The sequence below is a fragment of the Phaethon lepturus genome, unplaced genomic scaffold (genome assembly GCF_000687285.1).
Source record: "Phaethon lepturus isolate BGI_N335 unplaced genomic scaffold, ASM68728v1 scaffold1189, whole genome shotgun sequence".
In the NCBI taxonomy this organism is placed as follows: domain Eukaryota; kingdom Metazoa; phylum Chordata; class Aves; order Phaethontiformes; family Phaethontidae; genus Phaethon; species Phaethon lepturus.
In genome coordinates this window covers 2,753-20,402 of record NW_010561009.1, presented here as the reverse complement: position 1 = coordinate 20,402, position 17,650 = coordinate 2,753, and the positions used below count along the sequence as shown (strand labels likewise).

The 17,650-nt window shown below is 41.6% G+C and overlaps 1 protein-coding gene across 1 annotated transcript in view; it reads left to right on the top strand.

The window, feature by feature from the left end:
* Nucleotides 1–17,359, top strand: part of LOC104626018 (transcription factor SOX-5-like) — a gene marked incomplete at its 5' end in the record, with an annotated part of 101,096 nt that extends 83,737 nt beyond the window's left edge. The window contains 5 exon segments of the mRNA XM_010293827.1: nt 5,406–5,514; nt 6,431–6,604; nt 13,100–13,316; nt 16,666–16,744; nt 16,746–17,359. Coding sequence (XP_010292129.1) covers nt 5,406–5,514; nt 6,431–6,604; nt 13,100–13,316; nt 16,666–16,744; nt 16,746–16,991 — 825 coding nt within the window.
* Between the last annotated feature and the right edge of the window lie 291 nt (nt 17,360–17,650).

The following is a 17,650-nucleotide window of genomic DNA, read 5'->3' as shown; positions in this document are numbered from 1 at the left end:
GAATGTGAAGAGATGTGGCTGAACACTCCTCCTCTGGTGTTCTACACTGGCTGTATCTCCGCAGGCATCAAACTAAGAGGAAAAATATTCATATCGGGGGGAAATGGGGGTAGGGCTAGGGGAGTAGAAGAGTGAAGAGTGGACTGCTTCAGTGAAACTGCTAACCTTGAATTATGCAATCGGAAAAACAGCTCTTGCCAAAATACAATTCTAACGGAGTTCAGAGTACTGTCAGTGTTTGCCAAATACCCCAGCCAAAAGGATGTCTCAAAGAGGGGGAGGAGGGATCCGTTGCCATATGCCCAGCATTCACAGTATTCTGGAAGAACTGTGGAGTCCTTCAGGAGTGCAGGCATGCACATGGTCTCAGGTGCACCCTGAGTGTTGGTGCAACGATCCAGCACAAGACAGGAGCAGTGAGGTCAGAGGGGAGTAGCCAAATATATCAGAATTCTTTCTTTCTCAAACCTTCCAAGGTTTTGCTTCACGTTTGTACAGTAGTGGGAGGAGTTCTGGCAAACATTATCAGGCTGTTCTACATATGTTTTGACTCTTCTTGTTTTATGTTTCTTCTATGAAAGAGACAGCAACCAAGTTCTTGTCATTTTTAGATCAATGTTTTGTTAAACTATGACAGCTATCCATGACAGGGAGCCAAGTAACTTTTGCAGCTGACCACAAAACTGAGTCCGACTTGTGGTGCTTAGTCATTTTTTATATATTTTTTTTCTACATGACACTTTCCTTGTGTGTATGTGTTTTTCATTGTTCTTTTAACTATAATTAGAACATTGCTAGGAGCTGTGGTACCAATCAGTCTTCTCCAGCAGATTACTTTCTTTGATTAATAAAGTTTTAGAAACTTCTCATCACATTGTGGCTATTGATGAAACCTCTCTGGTTATACTTTGAACAATTGGGCTATTGTGGAAATGATTGCTCTCTACAGTATTATCTTCTCTGGTTTGCCCATTGCCATTTTAAATGATCCAGATAACAAGAGTTCTCGCTGCCCCTACAGAGAATGTCTCTTGATATAATAGAAGTGACCATGAGGATAGTTTTTCCCAACCTCTACTGAAGTTCTTCGTAGAGGAAAAAGATATTTATAAGATGTCTTTCAGCCTTCTGGGGCCTGATCCAAAATTCAGAAATTTAGGAGAAGAGGAATCACTTAATCTTTAGCAAGAGATCCTTGTGTTTCTCCTCCTGCAAGAGCAGAAGTGTTTCTTACCATTTGTTTCTCTGCTTTACATAGTCCGCTTGTTAGTAGGTCTCACAAGCAAGACTTTGCAGCGCTTCCCTGAGTCTGGACCAGCCTTGCCTATTCTTCCCAGCAGTATGGTTCTAGGATGCAATTGATGTTACTCTTGTGATCCTCACAGGATGAGTAGCATTTCATACCTTTGGGGTGTGGGGCAAATCTGAAATGAAGGGATTATCGCTCTGGTTGTTTTCATAGAATCTTAGAATGGTTTGGGTTGGAAAGGACCTTAAAGATCATCTAGTTCCACCCCCCCTGCCATGGACAGGGACACCTTCCACTAGACCAGGTTGCTTAAAGCGCCATCCAGCCTGTCCTTGGATGCTTCCAGGGCTGGGGCATCCACAGCTTCTCGGGCAACCTGTTCCAGTGCCTCACCACCCTCATAGTGAAGAATTTCTTCCTTATATCTAGTCTAAATCTACCCCCTTTCAATTTAAAGCCATTACCCCTTTTCCTATCACTACATGCCCTTGTGAAAAGTCCCTCTCCAGCCGCCTTGTAGGCCCCCTTTTAAGAGCTGAACGGCTGCTATAAGGTCTCCCTGGAGCCTTCTCTTCTCCAGGCTGAACAACCCCAACTCTCTCAGCCTTTCTTCATAGGAGAGGTGCTCCATCCCTCTGATCATCTTTGCGGCCCTCCTCTGCAGTCGCTCCAACAGGTACAAGTCCTTATGTTGGGGGGCCCCAGAGCTGGACGCAGAACTCCAGGTGGGGTCTCACCAGAGCAGAGTAGAGGGGGAGAATCACCTCCCTCAACCTGCTGTCCAGGCTTCTTTTTCTTGTAGCTTTAAAAACCTGAAAACATGTACAATTTCATCAGCTGAACTCTTCCCCATTCCTTTTCCTTCCCAGCAAGACAATTGGATGTAGAGCTTGATATAGTGGTAAATTAAGTTTACGGCATAGTCCAGTCGAATGTGCAGGAATGTGCCGCTGCCTCCTGAATTGTAGTGCGGTATCACAACTACTTTATTAAAGTGTGCCACTGAACCTAACATGCGTGGATGGTACCACAGCTTGCTGCTGTTTACATAGCTAATCCGACACAGCGGAGTAGTGGCAGTTTTAAGAATGTGTCATTTACTGTTGAATTAAGATAATGATGATAAATAGATCCTCCTTTTGTATAAAGTTGAAACCATTGTGGATCTCTTGTCTGAAGTTCTTAAACGGGTTCTTTGAGGGGAGGCTGGGCTAGCAATGTCAGCAGGTTGCCAGTTTATTTGGGGTCAGGGAAGAAAATGTTTTCTTTCCTTTGCTTTTTTGGAGCTTCCATAAATACTTTCTCCATCAACTGAAAGACTCTGTAGGAAAGGAAAAGAGATGCTTCCATCAAACGAAAAGCAGTAAGTCATCAACTGAATGCTTTCAAGCAAAACAACAAGGGAATGCGGCTTGGTCCCTTTCAAATATTTTGTAATTGTAAAAGCATTTCTGTACGTCAGAATTGGGGAAATTCAGCTGCTGTGTGTTTAATGGGAAGAGTGTTGGACAGGAAATCGGAACGCTACTTACATGTAGTCAGGCTTTTACATCCTGCCAGAGTGTCACTGATCTTTCTGCTCTCCTAAGGCTGTTCCAGATGCTTAGGAAAGAGCAGGCCTTAGACTTACTCTTGCCTGAACACTTTTTAAACTTAAACATCTCTCAGCATTAACACAGAAAAGTACAGCAGGCTGTTTTGATATCCTCTGTTTCAAGAGCAACGTCGTGCAGAAGTTCTTTTTAACTAACTGCCACCTTATCGTTGCTGATTGTCATTCTCTATGTTGAAGCAGCAGGGGGTAAATTTCACCTTCGTGAAAGGGTGGTCTCCCCGCTCACCCACGTTTCCGCCGTCCGGAGAGCCACCTCCAAGCGCTGGGGCTGAGCTGCACAGCCCAGGAGCTCAGCCTTCATCTGTCTTTCCTTGGCAGCCCCTCTTGGATCATGCCTGCTCTACGTCATCTAATATGGCTATACCTCAAAATGCAAAACTCTGCCCAAGATGGATAGCGGCAAAGCATCTGTAGGCTTGTTAAGTCAAACTCTGATAAACTAGCCGTACCCGGTGTGTACCTTGCAGACAGCATGCTGGAGTATTCGCTGACCTTAAGACTCAATCAGATCATGTCGGCAGAGTGTGGTTCTGAATGTAACTGCCTCCGACTTCCACAGCTGCGTTTACTGCGTAAAGAAAAAGCTGTTAAGCCTGTGCCCTTTGCGCTCTCGGCTCTGGTTCTCTAAGAGGTTTATACATGATTCAGGCAAAGTCTGCAATAGAATAACTCCTCTGCCCCATAATATACCCAACAAGAGGAGATACTCTTTTATATTTTAGGTTGGTGGCAGCATTTTACAATTATTTCTGACATACAAATTTTTGAATTCTATCATTATGAAGTTGATGGTAAATAGGTTTTTTTTCTTGAGGAAAAACTGTTGACTTGCATTATATAGCTGATACCCATTTGGAAGAAATACAAAGTCAACTTATTCCTGACTTTCCATCTGCTGACGGGCTGCTTTGGAAATGAGAGCTGAGTTAAAACTGGTAGGTCACAGAGTTTGGTAAAGCTAAACGCCTGAATAGTTCAGGTGCTTATTCGAAGCTTCTCCAAGCTTTCTGGATCTGTTGTGCCTGGTAGTGTTACGGAAACCCTTTTGCTTGTGATACACTGTGGCATGAGCTTTTCCTGCAAAAACCAAGAGGTTAAGTCCTCTTGCACGCTTTCGGTGGTGACGTTTCCGCTTATAGACTGAGCACCTGGAGTGCAAAAGGGATCCACAATGAACATGAGGAGTAGGAAAGTTAACCTCATGTTCCCTAAACTGTGTGAGTGTACAAAGTTGAGCAGATTAGCCTTGTTTCTAACTCTCAAGAAAATCCTTGCGAAATTACTTGCACGAATTTGAACTATTCTTTGAATTGCAGATGCAAGGGCATCGCATTGCGGGAAACGTTTCTGCATTCGTATTGTTCTCTTTTCTGTTTTCTTCTATAATACAACCCGGTGACATTATTAGGCTACATAGAATAGTTGTAAAGTCTCCAGTTGCCATGGGAAATCTGAAAGTTTTTTTAGTTTGTTGATCCTTTACAGTCATCAGGAATGGAATAGAGCAATAAAACAGCAATCTTTCTTTCAGGAAGAAGCTCAAAAGAATTTTTTCAACTGGAGCCACTTTATTATCATTCCGTATCATGTCATTTTCTTAGCTGTGCAAAAGGCACAGTGCCTAACATTTTGAAATGTTAGTATTGCCTTCCTGAAGGATTTGTTTTTAAACATATGATTGTCAAGAAGATAGAATGTTTATGAGTAAAACTCATTGGGAAAACAAAAACAGTTGGAAAATGGAACACCTTTGTATTTGAAAAGTCAAACAATTCATGAAGGAGTGAGGTGTTTTGAAGAGAACATTGGAATTAATGGCCCTGGCATGTTGTTCTGGCAATGTCTTTAGACACCGCTGCTGCCTGACAGATTAATTGGCAGCACGAACTAGCCTGTTGCAATCCAGGGTTCACAGATAGTTCTGACTAGATGAATGACGGACGGGGTGTTAGTAGGGTTGGGCAAAACGGTGTGGACAAGAACACAAACTGCTGCCCAAGTATCATGCTTAATTCAGGCTGACCCTTTCCCAAGGCCTGAATAAGTTTGAACTACAGGGGTTTTTTTCTTCCCTATGTGCTGCTTCCTAAAATATTGCTGTTCAAAAAAGAAAAAGGGCAAAGGCACCCATGTCCCCGCACTTTGATTGCAGGCTGGGAGTAAAACAATAAATACATTGCAAAAGAGCGTGTATCATCTAAACTTCCAGTCCAGCTTTGCAGTCCCAGGGACATAGGGAGTTGAAGTATTCTTCAGATGTGTAGCCAATTTTATCATGCCTAACTAAACCAATCTTTTCAACACCATGAAGTTTGCTCATCGCTAGCTAATAAGCATGTTTTAAAAAGGACTCGGTAGAGTCTGCAACCATCTCCCTTCCAGAAAAAATATTGTTATGTATTCTTAAATACCTGGTTCCGTAAACTGTTGCGAATGAATTGTTCTCTAGCTTCCCTCTCAACCTTCTAAATTACCTATGAAATTTGCAGTTACAATGTTTCATTATTTTCCTGATCCAAATCCGTCATCTTGCCCATACAGGACAAAACAACACTGGAGACCCTGACTCAGCAACTGGCAGTAAAACAGAGCGAAGACGGGAAGTTTAGCCACGCAATGATGGATTTCAACATGAGTGGAGATTCTGACGGTCAGTACAAATGGCTTATCCTTATTTCCAGGTTTGTGCGTACATGTCAACGGGATCCAGAGGAGAATCCAAGTGCTTTGGAGGCCTGTGAGGAGTAAGAGCGGTTAGCAATAAGTGGCTATGAAACAAGGCAGGAAAAAATGATTCGTCGTGTGGTGTTTTAAGTCTGGAGGTGATTTTTAGCCTTCTCTATTGTACACTGCACTTCTCAACTCTGGACCAAGAATGTATTTCTGATGGTAGAAGGGAATAAAGGAGGCAAATAGATGTGGGATAAATGAGATCACACAGTGAGTCCATGAATTATAGACCTGATCTTTCATAGATAATGCATGCTGTGCATCTGTAGGAACTTTCTTAGTTTGATGAAGCAAACATAATGTTCGTTTTTTTCTCTGCTATTGTTCATGTTGTTACAGAGGGATAAGCACAAAACCAGGCAGATGTATAAATGTTCATTTGCTAGTTAGAGACTTGCTTAAGAAGAAACACCTGATTTTGCCATATATCACTCCCTTCCCATCACAAAAAAGGTCGAAGACAGGTAGCATAATTTGGCTAGCATTCCGTAAGCAAGAAAGGAAGAAAGTAAAAAGAAAATCTACATTAATAAATGTTGGGTTTACATTATTAAGTAGTAAAAGATGTTTTAGAAAACCTGTTTAATGCTTTGTGTTGAAAAAAACAATTGAAACTCTTCATTACATCTATACTATGTGATACTGAATCAATAGAATAACTAAAAACTAGACATGTATGGTTTGGTTTCCTACTGCTCCAAGTAAAAAGAAGAAACACCATTAACGTATTGTGAACACTGACTCGTTGAATGTGCAGCATCTGACATAGGTTACTGATGGCAGAGGAAGCTGCATAATGAAACACAAGCTGGGAATGTTTTTCTCTCTCTTTTTAGGAAGCGCGGGAGTTTCAGAGTCCAGAATTTATCGGGAATCCAGAGGGCGTGGTAGCAATGAGCCCCATATCAAGCGCCCAATGAATGCATTCATGGTGTGGGCTAAAGATGAACGGAGGAAGATCCTTCAAGCCTTCCCTGACATGCACAACTCCAATATCAGCAAGATACTAGGTAAGAATGATAGAGCACTGTTCTTTCAGTAGCAAAACTCAAAAGACTTTTGACTGAATAGAGCTGAGTGCCTGACACAACAGAATTACTATCTCTAGAATGTCTGTTTTGCTACTTAATGATTACACCAAGGATGACAGTGACATGAGCTTCCACCATGCTGCCCAGCGGTATACATTAACCATAACCTGAAATGTTCTTGTGTCTTTGTAATGACTGAGAATGGTGGTAATTTTGGTGAGAAAACATGAAGTGCATAGACAAAACCAGTTCATTTCATTAGGCTGTTGAACAAGCACAAAACAACTGCTGTCATTTATTTGCCCACATATTTCATCTAACTAGATTCTATAGGGTAGCGCACCACAGTATTTGGTTTGTGCCATAGCACATTCTGTTTAAATCAATGGCCATAGGGAAAAGATCCTAAAATACATCCTTTTATTTTATACACTGACAGTTTTAAAGGACTTTTATTATGTTCCTGTTATATTAAATTTCCCTTTAGTACATGATCTCTATCACAAGCTGCTTTTATTCTAAATATTCTGAAAAGAATCCTGAAATCGAAAAAAGAAACATCAGAATTAATTTCCATATCCTCTACTCTTCGCATCCCAAGCAATATTTGTCATGAACGTCATCTTTGGCGTTTCATGCCATAGTCTTCCAACTTTTCGCTACTTGCTCAAATTCCCAGGACCACATTCTGTCCTAAGTTACTCCTCCGTGACGCACTGAATGATACAGAAGGTGAATAATGAGGATCTCTGAGGCCAGTGAATTACTCTTCTGCAGAAAAAAACAATCTGTGACCAAATAGGAGATGTTGCATTTTTACAGATAAAGACTGTGTTACAGGACCTAAACCTCCCTCAGGCCAGTGGGTAAAAGCTTAAGCAGGGAAGATGTTTACCTGGGCTGCAGGTCTCATTGGTTTTGCAGACAACTCGAGATGTAGCCCAATTGTAATGGCAGCATTAACCAGCTGCAGGACTGGTGTATATGCTGAGTTTAGACTGGTCTGAGGTTTGAAGTTCAGCTTGATTAGAGTGGTATTATGGAAAGTTAGCAGGGGGCAAGCGGAAATGAGATAAAATTGGTCGGAGAGGCAGAATGTATTGGCTGTGGATGGCAGATGTGACAATATTAACCCATGATTAAAAGGGTGGTACAAGATGATTAGATTAGTTATGGGACAGGATTAGAAGGCTAAATTGGTTATGTTGATGGTGAAATAACCTTATCCTGGTTAAAAGGGATTATACTGGTCAGAGGTGTATGATGTGATTAGACTGAGGACAGGGCAGTAATAGTTTTGGTCTGCTTCTAAATTGAGAGTAGACCTGGTTAAACCTGTTTTTAAATAATCAGCTTCAGAAATCTACGAGATCATTCTGAATGGCCCTTTTCATATAGAAAGTACAAAGAGAGCTTGATGTTTTCCCTCTTAACTGATTGTTTTGGATAACAACCTCCGACAGCACGCTGCTAATTCATTCTGCTTAAAACAGGCGCTTGAGCTGGGCTGACATTTTACGCAGTCTCTGGGGATCCTGGTTGACATTTTAAAGGGCTTCTAAGCATTTTATAATACCCTAAAATCTGGTTTTAATAAGCCATTCTGCTGAAATTGTTAACATAAGGAATCACCTTTTACTATTTGGCGCTAGATCAGGGAGATATGGGGACATCTTTTTCTGATTAGATATACAGTAGTTGGAGCAAAATGTGCAAATTCATTACAGATCCTGTTGAGGTGACAGACAGTATAGCTGACTCCAAACTCTCTCTGTTTTGCTGCCAGATATAGGGAAAAGCAAGGTCTGAAGCAGTAAGAGATGATGTTTCTGTTTCTTTCCAACATTGCATTTAATTTTTTTATTCCACCTATGCAATGGAGAGGGATGTCCTTACGTTTTCTTTCTTGACAGAAACGTTACAAAGGTCTTCCCTCAATTGCAAAAGGCCAGTCTTTTGAAGTCAACAGGGAACTCTCTGTTAACTGGCATAGGTTGAGCAACTAGAAGCTTACAGTTCAAGCAGGTATTGGGGTCTTTTTATTAGAAAGCCACAGTTTTTCTTTGCCATTTTTTTAGTAGCGCATTGAGGTCAGAGAGCTCATCGCAGAGAGTAGCTTAGACAGAGTTGTCACTGATTGAGGGTCATTTTTATAGTAAAATGAGAGGAAGTGCCCTTCCCAGCACTAGAATTCTCTAGGGATTATGTTTGACACTGTGGTATTATGTTTTGAGCATAAAAATTAGATACATGGATTTGTGACTAAATTCATCTGTGCATACGTTTGTCATCCATCTGTTCATTGCAACTTAACTTGTGGATAATTATTTTTTTTTTAGTAAATTGTTAAAAAAGTGCTAAAATGGGTCTGCAGGACCCTATCAATTTAATAATGCATTGTTTAGATATTTTTGTAAATATTGTAATTAATTTCACTGAGAAATCTACATAAAGAGATTAGGAAAAGATGCAGTTAGATACTACCTTCAGAAGTTCTGTTGTGGACATTGATGTGTGTGAATACATACCTGTGGACATACCTGTACATTATAGAAGTGTTTGTGTATTTTTTAAACACAAAATCAGCCTGATTCAGATACTCAGGTTAAAAATGTCAGTCTTAATGGACTAAAAGTTAGGCAACGTTACAAACAGCTGAAAATTCTTGTCAGAGGAACTTGGCTTAAAATCAGCGGAAAGCAGAGCTCCTAACCTCAGCTAGGGCATGTGTCTGTGTGCCTGAGCACAAGTGCTGGTGCAACACATCGGGGAACCTCTTTTCTGACCTGGACTCAAATAACTGGCCCTCTGCAGCCATCTTCGCAGTCGTCGTGTGGGCACAGCTCTCACTGCCCTAGCTCATTTTGGGAGTAGGAGCCACGTTTGGTTTTGCAAAGTCTTAGAATTTTCTCATTTATTTTCTAAATACCTCAGCCACCAGATCAGGGCGAGTTGTGCGAGAATCCTGCTCGTTGTTATGTATGCATCCTGGGAGCAGGCATGGGTTCTTATTTTCATAGGAATGGGTTCTTATTTTCATAGTCAAGGAGAAAAGCCATGAATACTTGATCCACTCAAAGCTCTCTAACAGAGATGGTGAGCAGAAAGCTCACCCAAGAGTGTAAAACTTCCCTTAAAAAGAAAGATTTTTCAAGATTCTTCCAATCACACCTTGTTTGGGCTTGGGCTTGGCACTGTGCATAGGTACCTGTGCCTGTCTGTGTGTGTTTATAGACACATAAACCAATGGCAGATAAAGCTATTACAAATAAATTTTGTCCAAAACCAGGGTATTTTAAACCAGTTTCAGTATGTTGATTGACGATACTCATTGATAGCTTAGCTTGCCCGTGGGTGCAAATTCAAAGATTAGAGTTATATATTCTTCCAATTTTCACAATTTCAGATTAAGACGAATCAGGAGCTGGTTGGATTTTGTATGTTACTAAGAAAATAAGTGGAAATGATAAAATGTAAAAAACAAGGGTTTATCATCAGAAGATGAGCCATTTTTCAAAATTTATTTTGACAACATTGTTTGTTTAATCATTTATGAGACTTCAAAACATACTAGTAAATTATATTTAGTATATTTTGTAAAAACGATGAAGTCATAGTAGAGGAGGTATCATTGCAGAAGGCAGCTATTAAAAATTTGCTAGGAATAGAGGTGAGACTGCCAGGATTTCTGTTGTATTGAGTTTGCAGCTTAAGAAGGAAAAACATAACGAATGACATTTATGTATAAATATTGTATGTGTAACTGTATGTACAAATACTATGCATCAAAATTTCAGTTTTTATGGCCCTGATCCTGCAAAGACTTATGAGTTTGTCTAACTTCACCCACTATTTACAGATCTTTTCACATGAGGGGATAGGAGTCTGCCTGCCCAGATCTGACTGTAGGATTGCAGCAAGTGAGCTAGCGCAGTGAAACAAGAATTGTGCTGAGATAGAACATTTTCATGGCAATTTTGCATTTCATTTTCTAATTTCTAAGATTTTAATTTCCACCTTTCTGTCTGTCCATCTGTCTCAGAATATATCTGAGTTCCTACATTGCAGGTTCCCTGACAGCATGTAAAGCAAGTGTCAAGATTTGTTTAAAGTCTGTGAGGTTTTCAGCTATATCATTCATAAATTAAAACTGATTCATCAGCAGGAAATGGGGCTGGGGCTGTTTTTCTAAGCCACTGGGATAACAGCAGGTCTGTGATTAGAGAACTCTAGATTTAGACTAACTTTTGTGATTTTCTTCATATGCTAAAACGCCAGTGTGCCAGTGTCTACCAGGTAGAATTTGAAAGTAGACCTACTTCTGGGCATCTTCCAGTAGAGCTCATGTGCTTTGCCCTGAACTCTTCGCATTGTTCAACACAGGCCCTATCTGTGTTTCCATCTTATGCAGCGTTAGTCGGTGTTAAGTGTTTTGGCAGTGTCCACATGTTTATCACTGTGTCATTTCAGCCAAAATCTAGGAGGTAGTATGTGTGGAAAGTTGGTGTCACTTTTTCTAGCCACTCTCTTTGCCGGAAAAAGCTTGGGATAATTTCTCTGCAGGAGACAAAGCTGCTGACCAGGATTCTGGCCGCAGAGGTTTGCTGCCCCATGGAACACAGAGCCCTGCCACAGGTCCTCCTGCACAGACACTACCTCTGTATGACATACGAAGCGCCGTGCAGGAGTGTTAGTCCAAATCCTAGAAACCATCTAGCCATGCTAACAGGGTGCTGCGCCTAAGCTAAAAACAATGTAATTAAACTGTTTCCCAGTCCAGAACTAGATGGAAGATCCCTGCATGCTACATGTTGTAATCATCATGAAAAATGATGGTTTTGACTCCAAGGTAATGTTTGCTAAGAAAGGGATGTCCATTGCTCCTCTTCAGAACAAAGACATCATTATTTACGGATCGGTTATCTCTCGGTGTGAGGTCAGGCTGTACCAGCCTGCTAGCCCTTCACTACAGAAGCCCAAACTGCAGCTTGGAGTAAAGATTCCAAGAGCAATGGGGAAAATGGTGTCAATAATCAGAAGGGGACTTTCTGTAGGCAACCAAACTGTTTTCTTTCCTGGGAAGTGATAACTGCGCTCTCTGTATTGCGAGTCTTAGGGGCACAGTGAGATAAGACCAGCCTGAGTAATAGCATGAGCTAAGTACAGTATGAGTAACCATAAAAAATGAAGAACAAGAGGAAGTCGAGTATGACGTATGACATTATGAACCCATTAAATTGAGAAACCATTCAAACTTTTTTTCCAATGGAAAAATTGACTATTTTCCAATAAAGTTTTCCTTCTAGGCCACATGTTTCACAGCTTGGACTATTCCTGTTATATATGTATCTTACCCTGAAGCACTTCTATAGTTCATCATGTTTCACAGCTTGGACTATTCCTGTTATTTGTAATGTATCTTACCCTGAAGCACTTCTGTAGTTCATGGAAAAATAAAATAGGTTAACTGATTCAAGAAATTTTACTTTTTGCTCCCATATTATGTCCTTTAAGAAATATTAGTTTATAAATTTCAGAGAGTATTTGAAAACAATTGTAAAGCCTTCATTATTTCCATAGCTGAAATACTCACACTAATGTAGGCAGAGTGTCAGAAACACAGCTGCCAGCAGTGAAGCCATAGTGTGGCTCTGTGGAGAGGTGTGCCAGTATCCCAGTGCTCTTCCCTTCATGACACATACTAAATTCTTTAAGTTGGAGCTGGCAGTGTTTACCAGGACTTGGTCTTGGAGTTAAAATCCCACTGAGGCATATGAGGTAGTTTATAGCTTTTAGCGGCATCGCTTCAGGGTCCTTGCAGGCTCCTGTACCCAACAGCATAGCATTTACCATCAGTTCATGTTCTGCTTCTCACAAACCTGGAAGCTAGAAAGATAACGGTATTTGTCATGAAAGACTAATCTATAGTCACGTGCATATCCAGACTTACCTTGATCCAGCCGTGGTGGAGTACAGCGACTCTATCGCAGCACCTGGCAGCGGTGTCTCCTCTAGAACAGGAGGTGAAAACAGGTCCATGGCCAAAGGAAAGCCCGCGGCGGGGGGACATAGCAGAGCAGACTCTGTGTCTTTAAGGGGTCTTGAGCCATTCGACTAAAATACGCTGCCTGGTTTTCTAAAACAAAGTGTCAGGGATTGCTCATTATCCGGAAGATCGTTTTAATTCCCACCTGAAATACGTTATAACCTAGATAAGTTTCAGTAAAATATTCAGTCAAAACTTCTAGTATCTTCTTGCTCTGCCTCTTGGCCATACCCAAGAGGTTTACCAGTCGAACACAAACAAGACCTGACCCCTGTCTAGAAGCTCTGACAGATTCCCAGCCCAAAGCGATATGACCGTAGGTATCTTGTTCTGGGTGACCTACTTGTTTCTCTGCCTTTCAGTGTTTGTGGATGAGTAGAATCTCATTTCTCATTCTTTTTTTTTTTCTTTTTTTTTTTTGGTGACAGGATCTCGCTGGAAAGCTATGACAAACCTAGAGAAGCAGCCATACTATGAGGAGCAGGCCCGGCTCAGCAAACAGCACCTGGAGAAATACCCAGACTACAAATATAAGCCAAGACCGAAGCGTACCTGCCTTGTAGATGGCAAAAAATTACGCATTGGCGAGTACAAGGCTATCATGCGCAACAGACGCCAGGAGATGAGGCAGTATTTTAATGTTGGGTATGGGACCTTTAAAAACTACCGCTCATTACAGAAAAAAAAAAATTCAGGGAGAATTCTTAATTCAGTGTGGTAAATGTTATATTTTATTGGCAAGAACATTACATATTGCTAACAGAATATGAAGCTTATACTTTAAAACAATGTGTTCCAGGAGGAAGTTAGGCAGTTAGGGATTTTTTTGTTGGCTCTGCTATATACTCATCTTACAGCTTCGGCCAACTGTCTCATTTCCACTCTGATCATGCAAAAGGAAAAAACTAATATGTAAAACTAATAATGCCTTATAAGTATTACTTTATCATGAGGCCTCAGAGAGTGTATCTGAATTAACCTATGGTAGTGCCTCTTGATCCAAAAGCCAAAAATTTGAGTTTGCATTCAGTGTCATCTGTGGCAAGTGGTCTGCAACAGGACTGCTGGACATACTGAACTTGAGCTGGAATATGGCCTTGGCTCAGTTAATTTGTATCAGGCATGAAGTTGTCTGCATTGCTCATCGTGACGGCATTTGCCATTCTAGGGAGTGCCTTCCAATACAGTAAGCTAAATGCTTTGTGGTGAGCATAAATTTCAAGAAGAATGGTTCTGATAAACAGCTAGTAGATGAGCTTGATACGATTACGTTAAAATCTTCCTGGAAAACTAGCATGTATTTTCCTTCTGCGAAGACTTCTTGGTTTTGGTTACAGTAGATCAAAAGAATCAGAAGTAATGAAATATTCTGCAATATCTCTGTATTCACTCCAGAAAATTAAAAGCTACACAGTGGTCTTAAAGAAAGTAAAACCAGCAACAAGAACGACCCTCAGAAATAATGGAATTTGTGTTCTGTTTCATCTGAATTTGGAATCGTTTTAATATTAACTGAGTTGCACATCTCTCTAGTTAACAGCTAGAAGTAGCAATAAAGGAGAGAATATCTGTCCAGCAACTGTTAAGTGTCATCAGACTGTGTTTTAAACAGCTACAGTGTGCATTGTTATAATAAGCCGCTCAGCAGAGAAATTTGAGCTGCTTAACCCTGTGGCGCTGGCAGGTCCAGTGATCCCAATGGTAAGCACTGAAACAAACACAGGGAAGTCAGCCAACATTTGGCATCAAGAGATTAAAAAAAGAGGAGGGGGGGCCTTCTGGAAAAAGAATAGGTGGCAACAGAGCCCCCAAAACACTGCTTATCTGGTTAACATGCATGCTTCATCATGGGGAAAAAAAATTAATCTTGTAACATTCTGCATATTATTTAGCTTTCCAAACAAGGCTGACATTGAAATCAAGACGTTTCTGGAGATCGCTTGCACTGGGGCATTAGAGCACAGAACCTGGGGTGAAATCTTCATAGAAGTTACTGACAAAGCGGCCGATGACAGCAGTGGGGTCAGTGTTTGATGCCGGCAGTCACAACACTACAGTTGCATTCCTGGTTTTAGCTCCCCGTCCGCTGCATCACCTGGTGCAGGCCATTTACGGCTAAACTTCTGAACACCAGTCCGGCTCCTGCCTGGGCACCAAAATAAGTGTCTGGGTTTACAAGGGCTGTGGCTATGCCAGCCGCTGGGATGTGCCGAAAGCCTGGCTGAAGGCATCGCAGTGGGAAGGATTGGGCATTTTTTGCAAGTCTTGGACTTAACGCTTCCCTGTCTCAGTGTCCTGGTCTTTAATGGTACTGTGGCAAGCTCACCTCAATGGACTGCTGAGAGCCCTAATACATTAGTATCCGAGGACTGCTTTGAGATCCTCTGGAATGGACATCCAATAGAAGTGGAAAAATGCAATTCTTAAATTATTTAATATTTGAAAAGCACTCTGAAAAGCACCATTTAAGTGCAAAGTGTTCCTATTGTTAAATATTAAAAGCAATTTAAGTGTGCTGAATCTTGTTACAGAAATGCTGACTCCAGAAAACAAAAGCCTTCCTATTGAATTAAGAATAAAATGCAAATTAGATCCGCTCCCTACTTTAAGAGCTGTATCTTCGGCTGAGACAACTTCTACTTGTTTCAGAAACGCAGAAATAAGGACTGTGCGGAGGGAGGCCGCGCTCGAATGGCAGGCAGGAAGTATCTGAAAACGCAGCAAGCAATTCCAAACAAATGTAAAGCTGTTTGGCAGAGGAGAGTCTTTCAGGATCACTGTACTGTGCAAGGCTTACTGTAGAGCCAGGGCACAGGCAGGCAGGGGAACAGGGGAGGGTTTCATTCTTAATTAAGAATGTTCGTCTCAAGAGACTCTGCCCTGTCTCCTGTGGCAAGGCTTTTCAGTGCAGATGGACACACCGCTGATGACATTACAATGTGCAGCATGTACTGAAGAGTATTACTGCAATGGAATTACTTCATGCAGCAAGGAAACAAAAGGAGCATGAATTCTAAACCTCTAGGCTTGTTGGGACCCTGAAGCTTCTCAGGGAAACAAATACTGGTGTAACACAGCTAGTGTTCTTGATGCAAAGGGAATTTCTATGGCCTGGAATAATTCTTCTTTCATTACTGCAGACAGGTTTCCATGGCTTAGATGCCGTATAAAGGCATCCTGTAGAGGATTTTCTCAAAAAGCTTGCTTGCTTTTTATTTATTTTTAAATAATGCATGCTTCTGTTTTGAGCCTGCCTTTTCCCAATTTTAGCCACCTTCCTTCAGAAGTTCTGCTTTTCACAAGTGACACTCACTGTGGAAACTATCACCTTCCAGTGGGAGGCCTTTAGTGATTATCCTATAAACCCGTGTTGGCCCCAGAAAGCCCACTGTTCCTCTCCCTAATAATGGCCAGGTCTCTGAGTGAACGTGGAGTAAACATTGCCTGTTTGGAGAGACCTGCCTAGCTTTCTGCTCATCCACTGGTCCTTTTCTGCTGCACCTCCCCATTCCTGTGCAAATTACCTAGCCCTCGACACGTCTGTCATGTTGGCAATGTGTTACTTTTATGTCTAGTCCTGCCAGCAGCTTGGATTATTTAAAAGGAAGATTTTCAAAACTTGGGTTTTTTAAGTTGGACCATAATTGAAAGGATGTTTATTTTTGGCTGGAAGCTCATGGGACACCCAGTTTACCCGCTGAAGAAGTTTGCATCACAAGCAGGCAAGCTGAAGCTGTGTAGTTCAGGTCCAGCTAGAGATGTTTACAGAGATTGGGTTTTCTTATCAGTGAAGTTGGTTTGGGCTTGATGTTCATTTCAAGAGCATCAGCTGGTGAGTCTGGAATATTGATATAAGAAGTCTTGCATGAGCCATCCAGGAGCTTCCTCTGCATGCCCAGGTGTATATGCTATGGTCTTGCAAAGTGCTGTTGTACTTGCCCTCCCTTTAATCCTTCCAGTATTCAAACATCCTTTTACTTTTTCTCCACGGCAGGCAACAAGCACAGATTCCCATTGCCACCGCGGGTGTAGTTTACCCAGGAGCCATTGCCATGGCAGGGATGCCTTCCCCACATGGCAGGAATGCCTTCCCCACATCTGCCCTCCGAGCACTCGAGTGTGTCCAGCAGCCCGGAGCCCGGGATGCCCGTCATCCAGAGCACTTACGGCATCAAAGGCGAGGAGCCTCATATCAAGGAAGAGATGCAAACCGATGACGTCAATGGAGAAATCTACGATGAATACGATGAGGAGGAGGATGACCCCGATGCGGACTATGGCAGTGACAGTGAAAATCACATTGCGGGGCAAGCCAACTGATCAGGGTCCAAATATCTTATGACCTAGAGGACTTCAAGGAGAAAAGAAAAAATAAATAAAGCCCCATCTGGTTTATCCTTGCCAGTGGCCAAGCACATTAACTTTCTCATACACTGACTGTTACTTTAACTGTTAGTCTTAACTAGTTGGGACATCAGCTGACTAATAGACATCAGCCTGCATCAGAATTAAAAAGGCTCAGAAGAAAGGAAACAAAGACAACGACGACAACAACAGAATGATATAAGCTATGGGTAAAATAATGCCAGTAATTCAGCTGCTATACCCAAGCACTGAAGTCTTACCCGTCGACCTTTTATTATTATTATTTTTTTTTCAAATAAACTTTATGGCTGTTTGTTCTACAATGTTCTAGAAATTCTCACTCAGGTACACAGTGCCAACAAGTGGCTTGTGAATGTGTTTTGTTGTTTTGTGCTACAGTTTAAAGAGAAATAATTTTTTTTTTGTTTTTGGTAATGCACCTGACAGGAAAGAAAAAAGATAAAATTCCTTTTACCCCCTCTGTCTCCTGCTCCTCCTCCTCCTCCCTGGCAAATCTGGGTCAGAAGTGTGCGTGTGTGTGTGTGCGTGCGTGCCTGTGCGCGTGGCTGGCAAGGAAGGAAGTGGGGAGTCTCTTTCTGTTAACCCCAACAAGC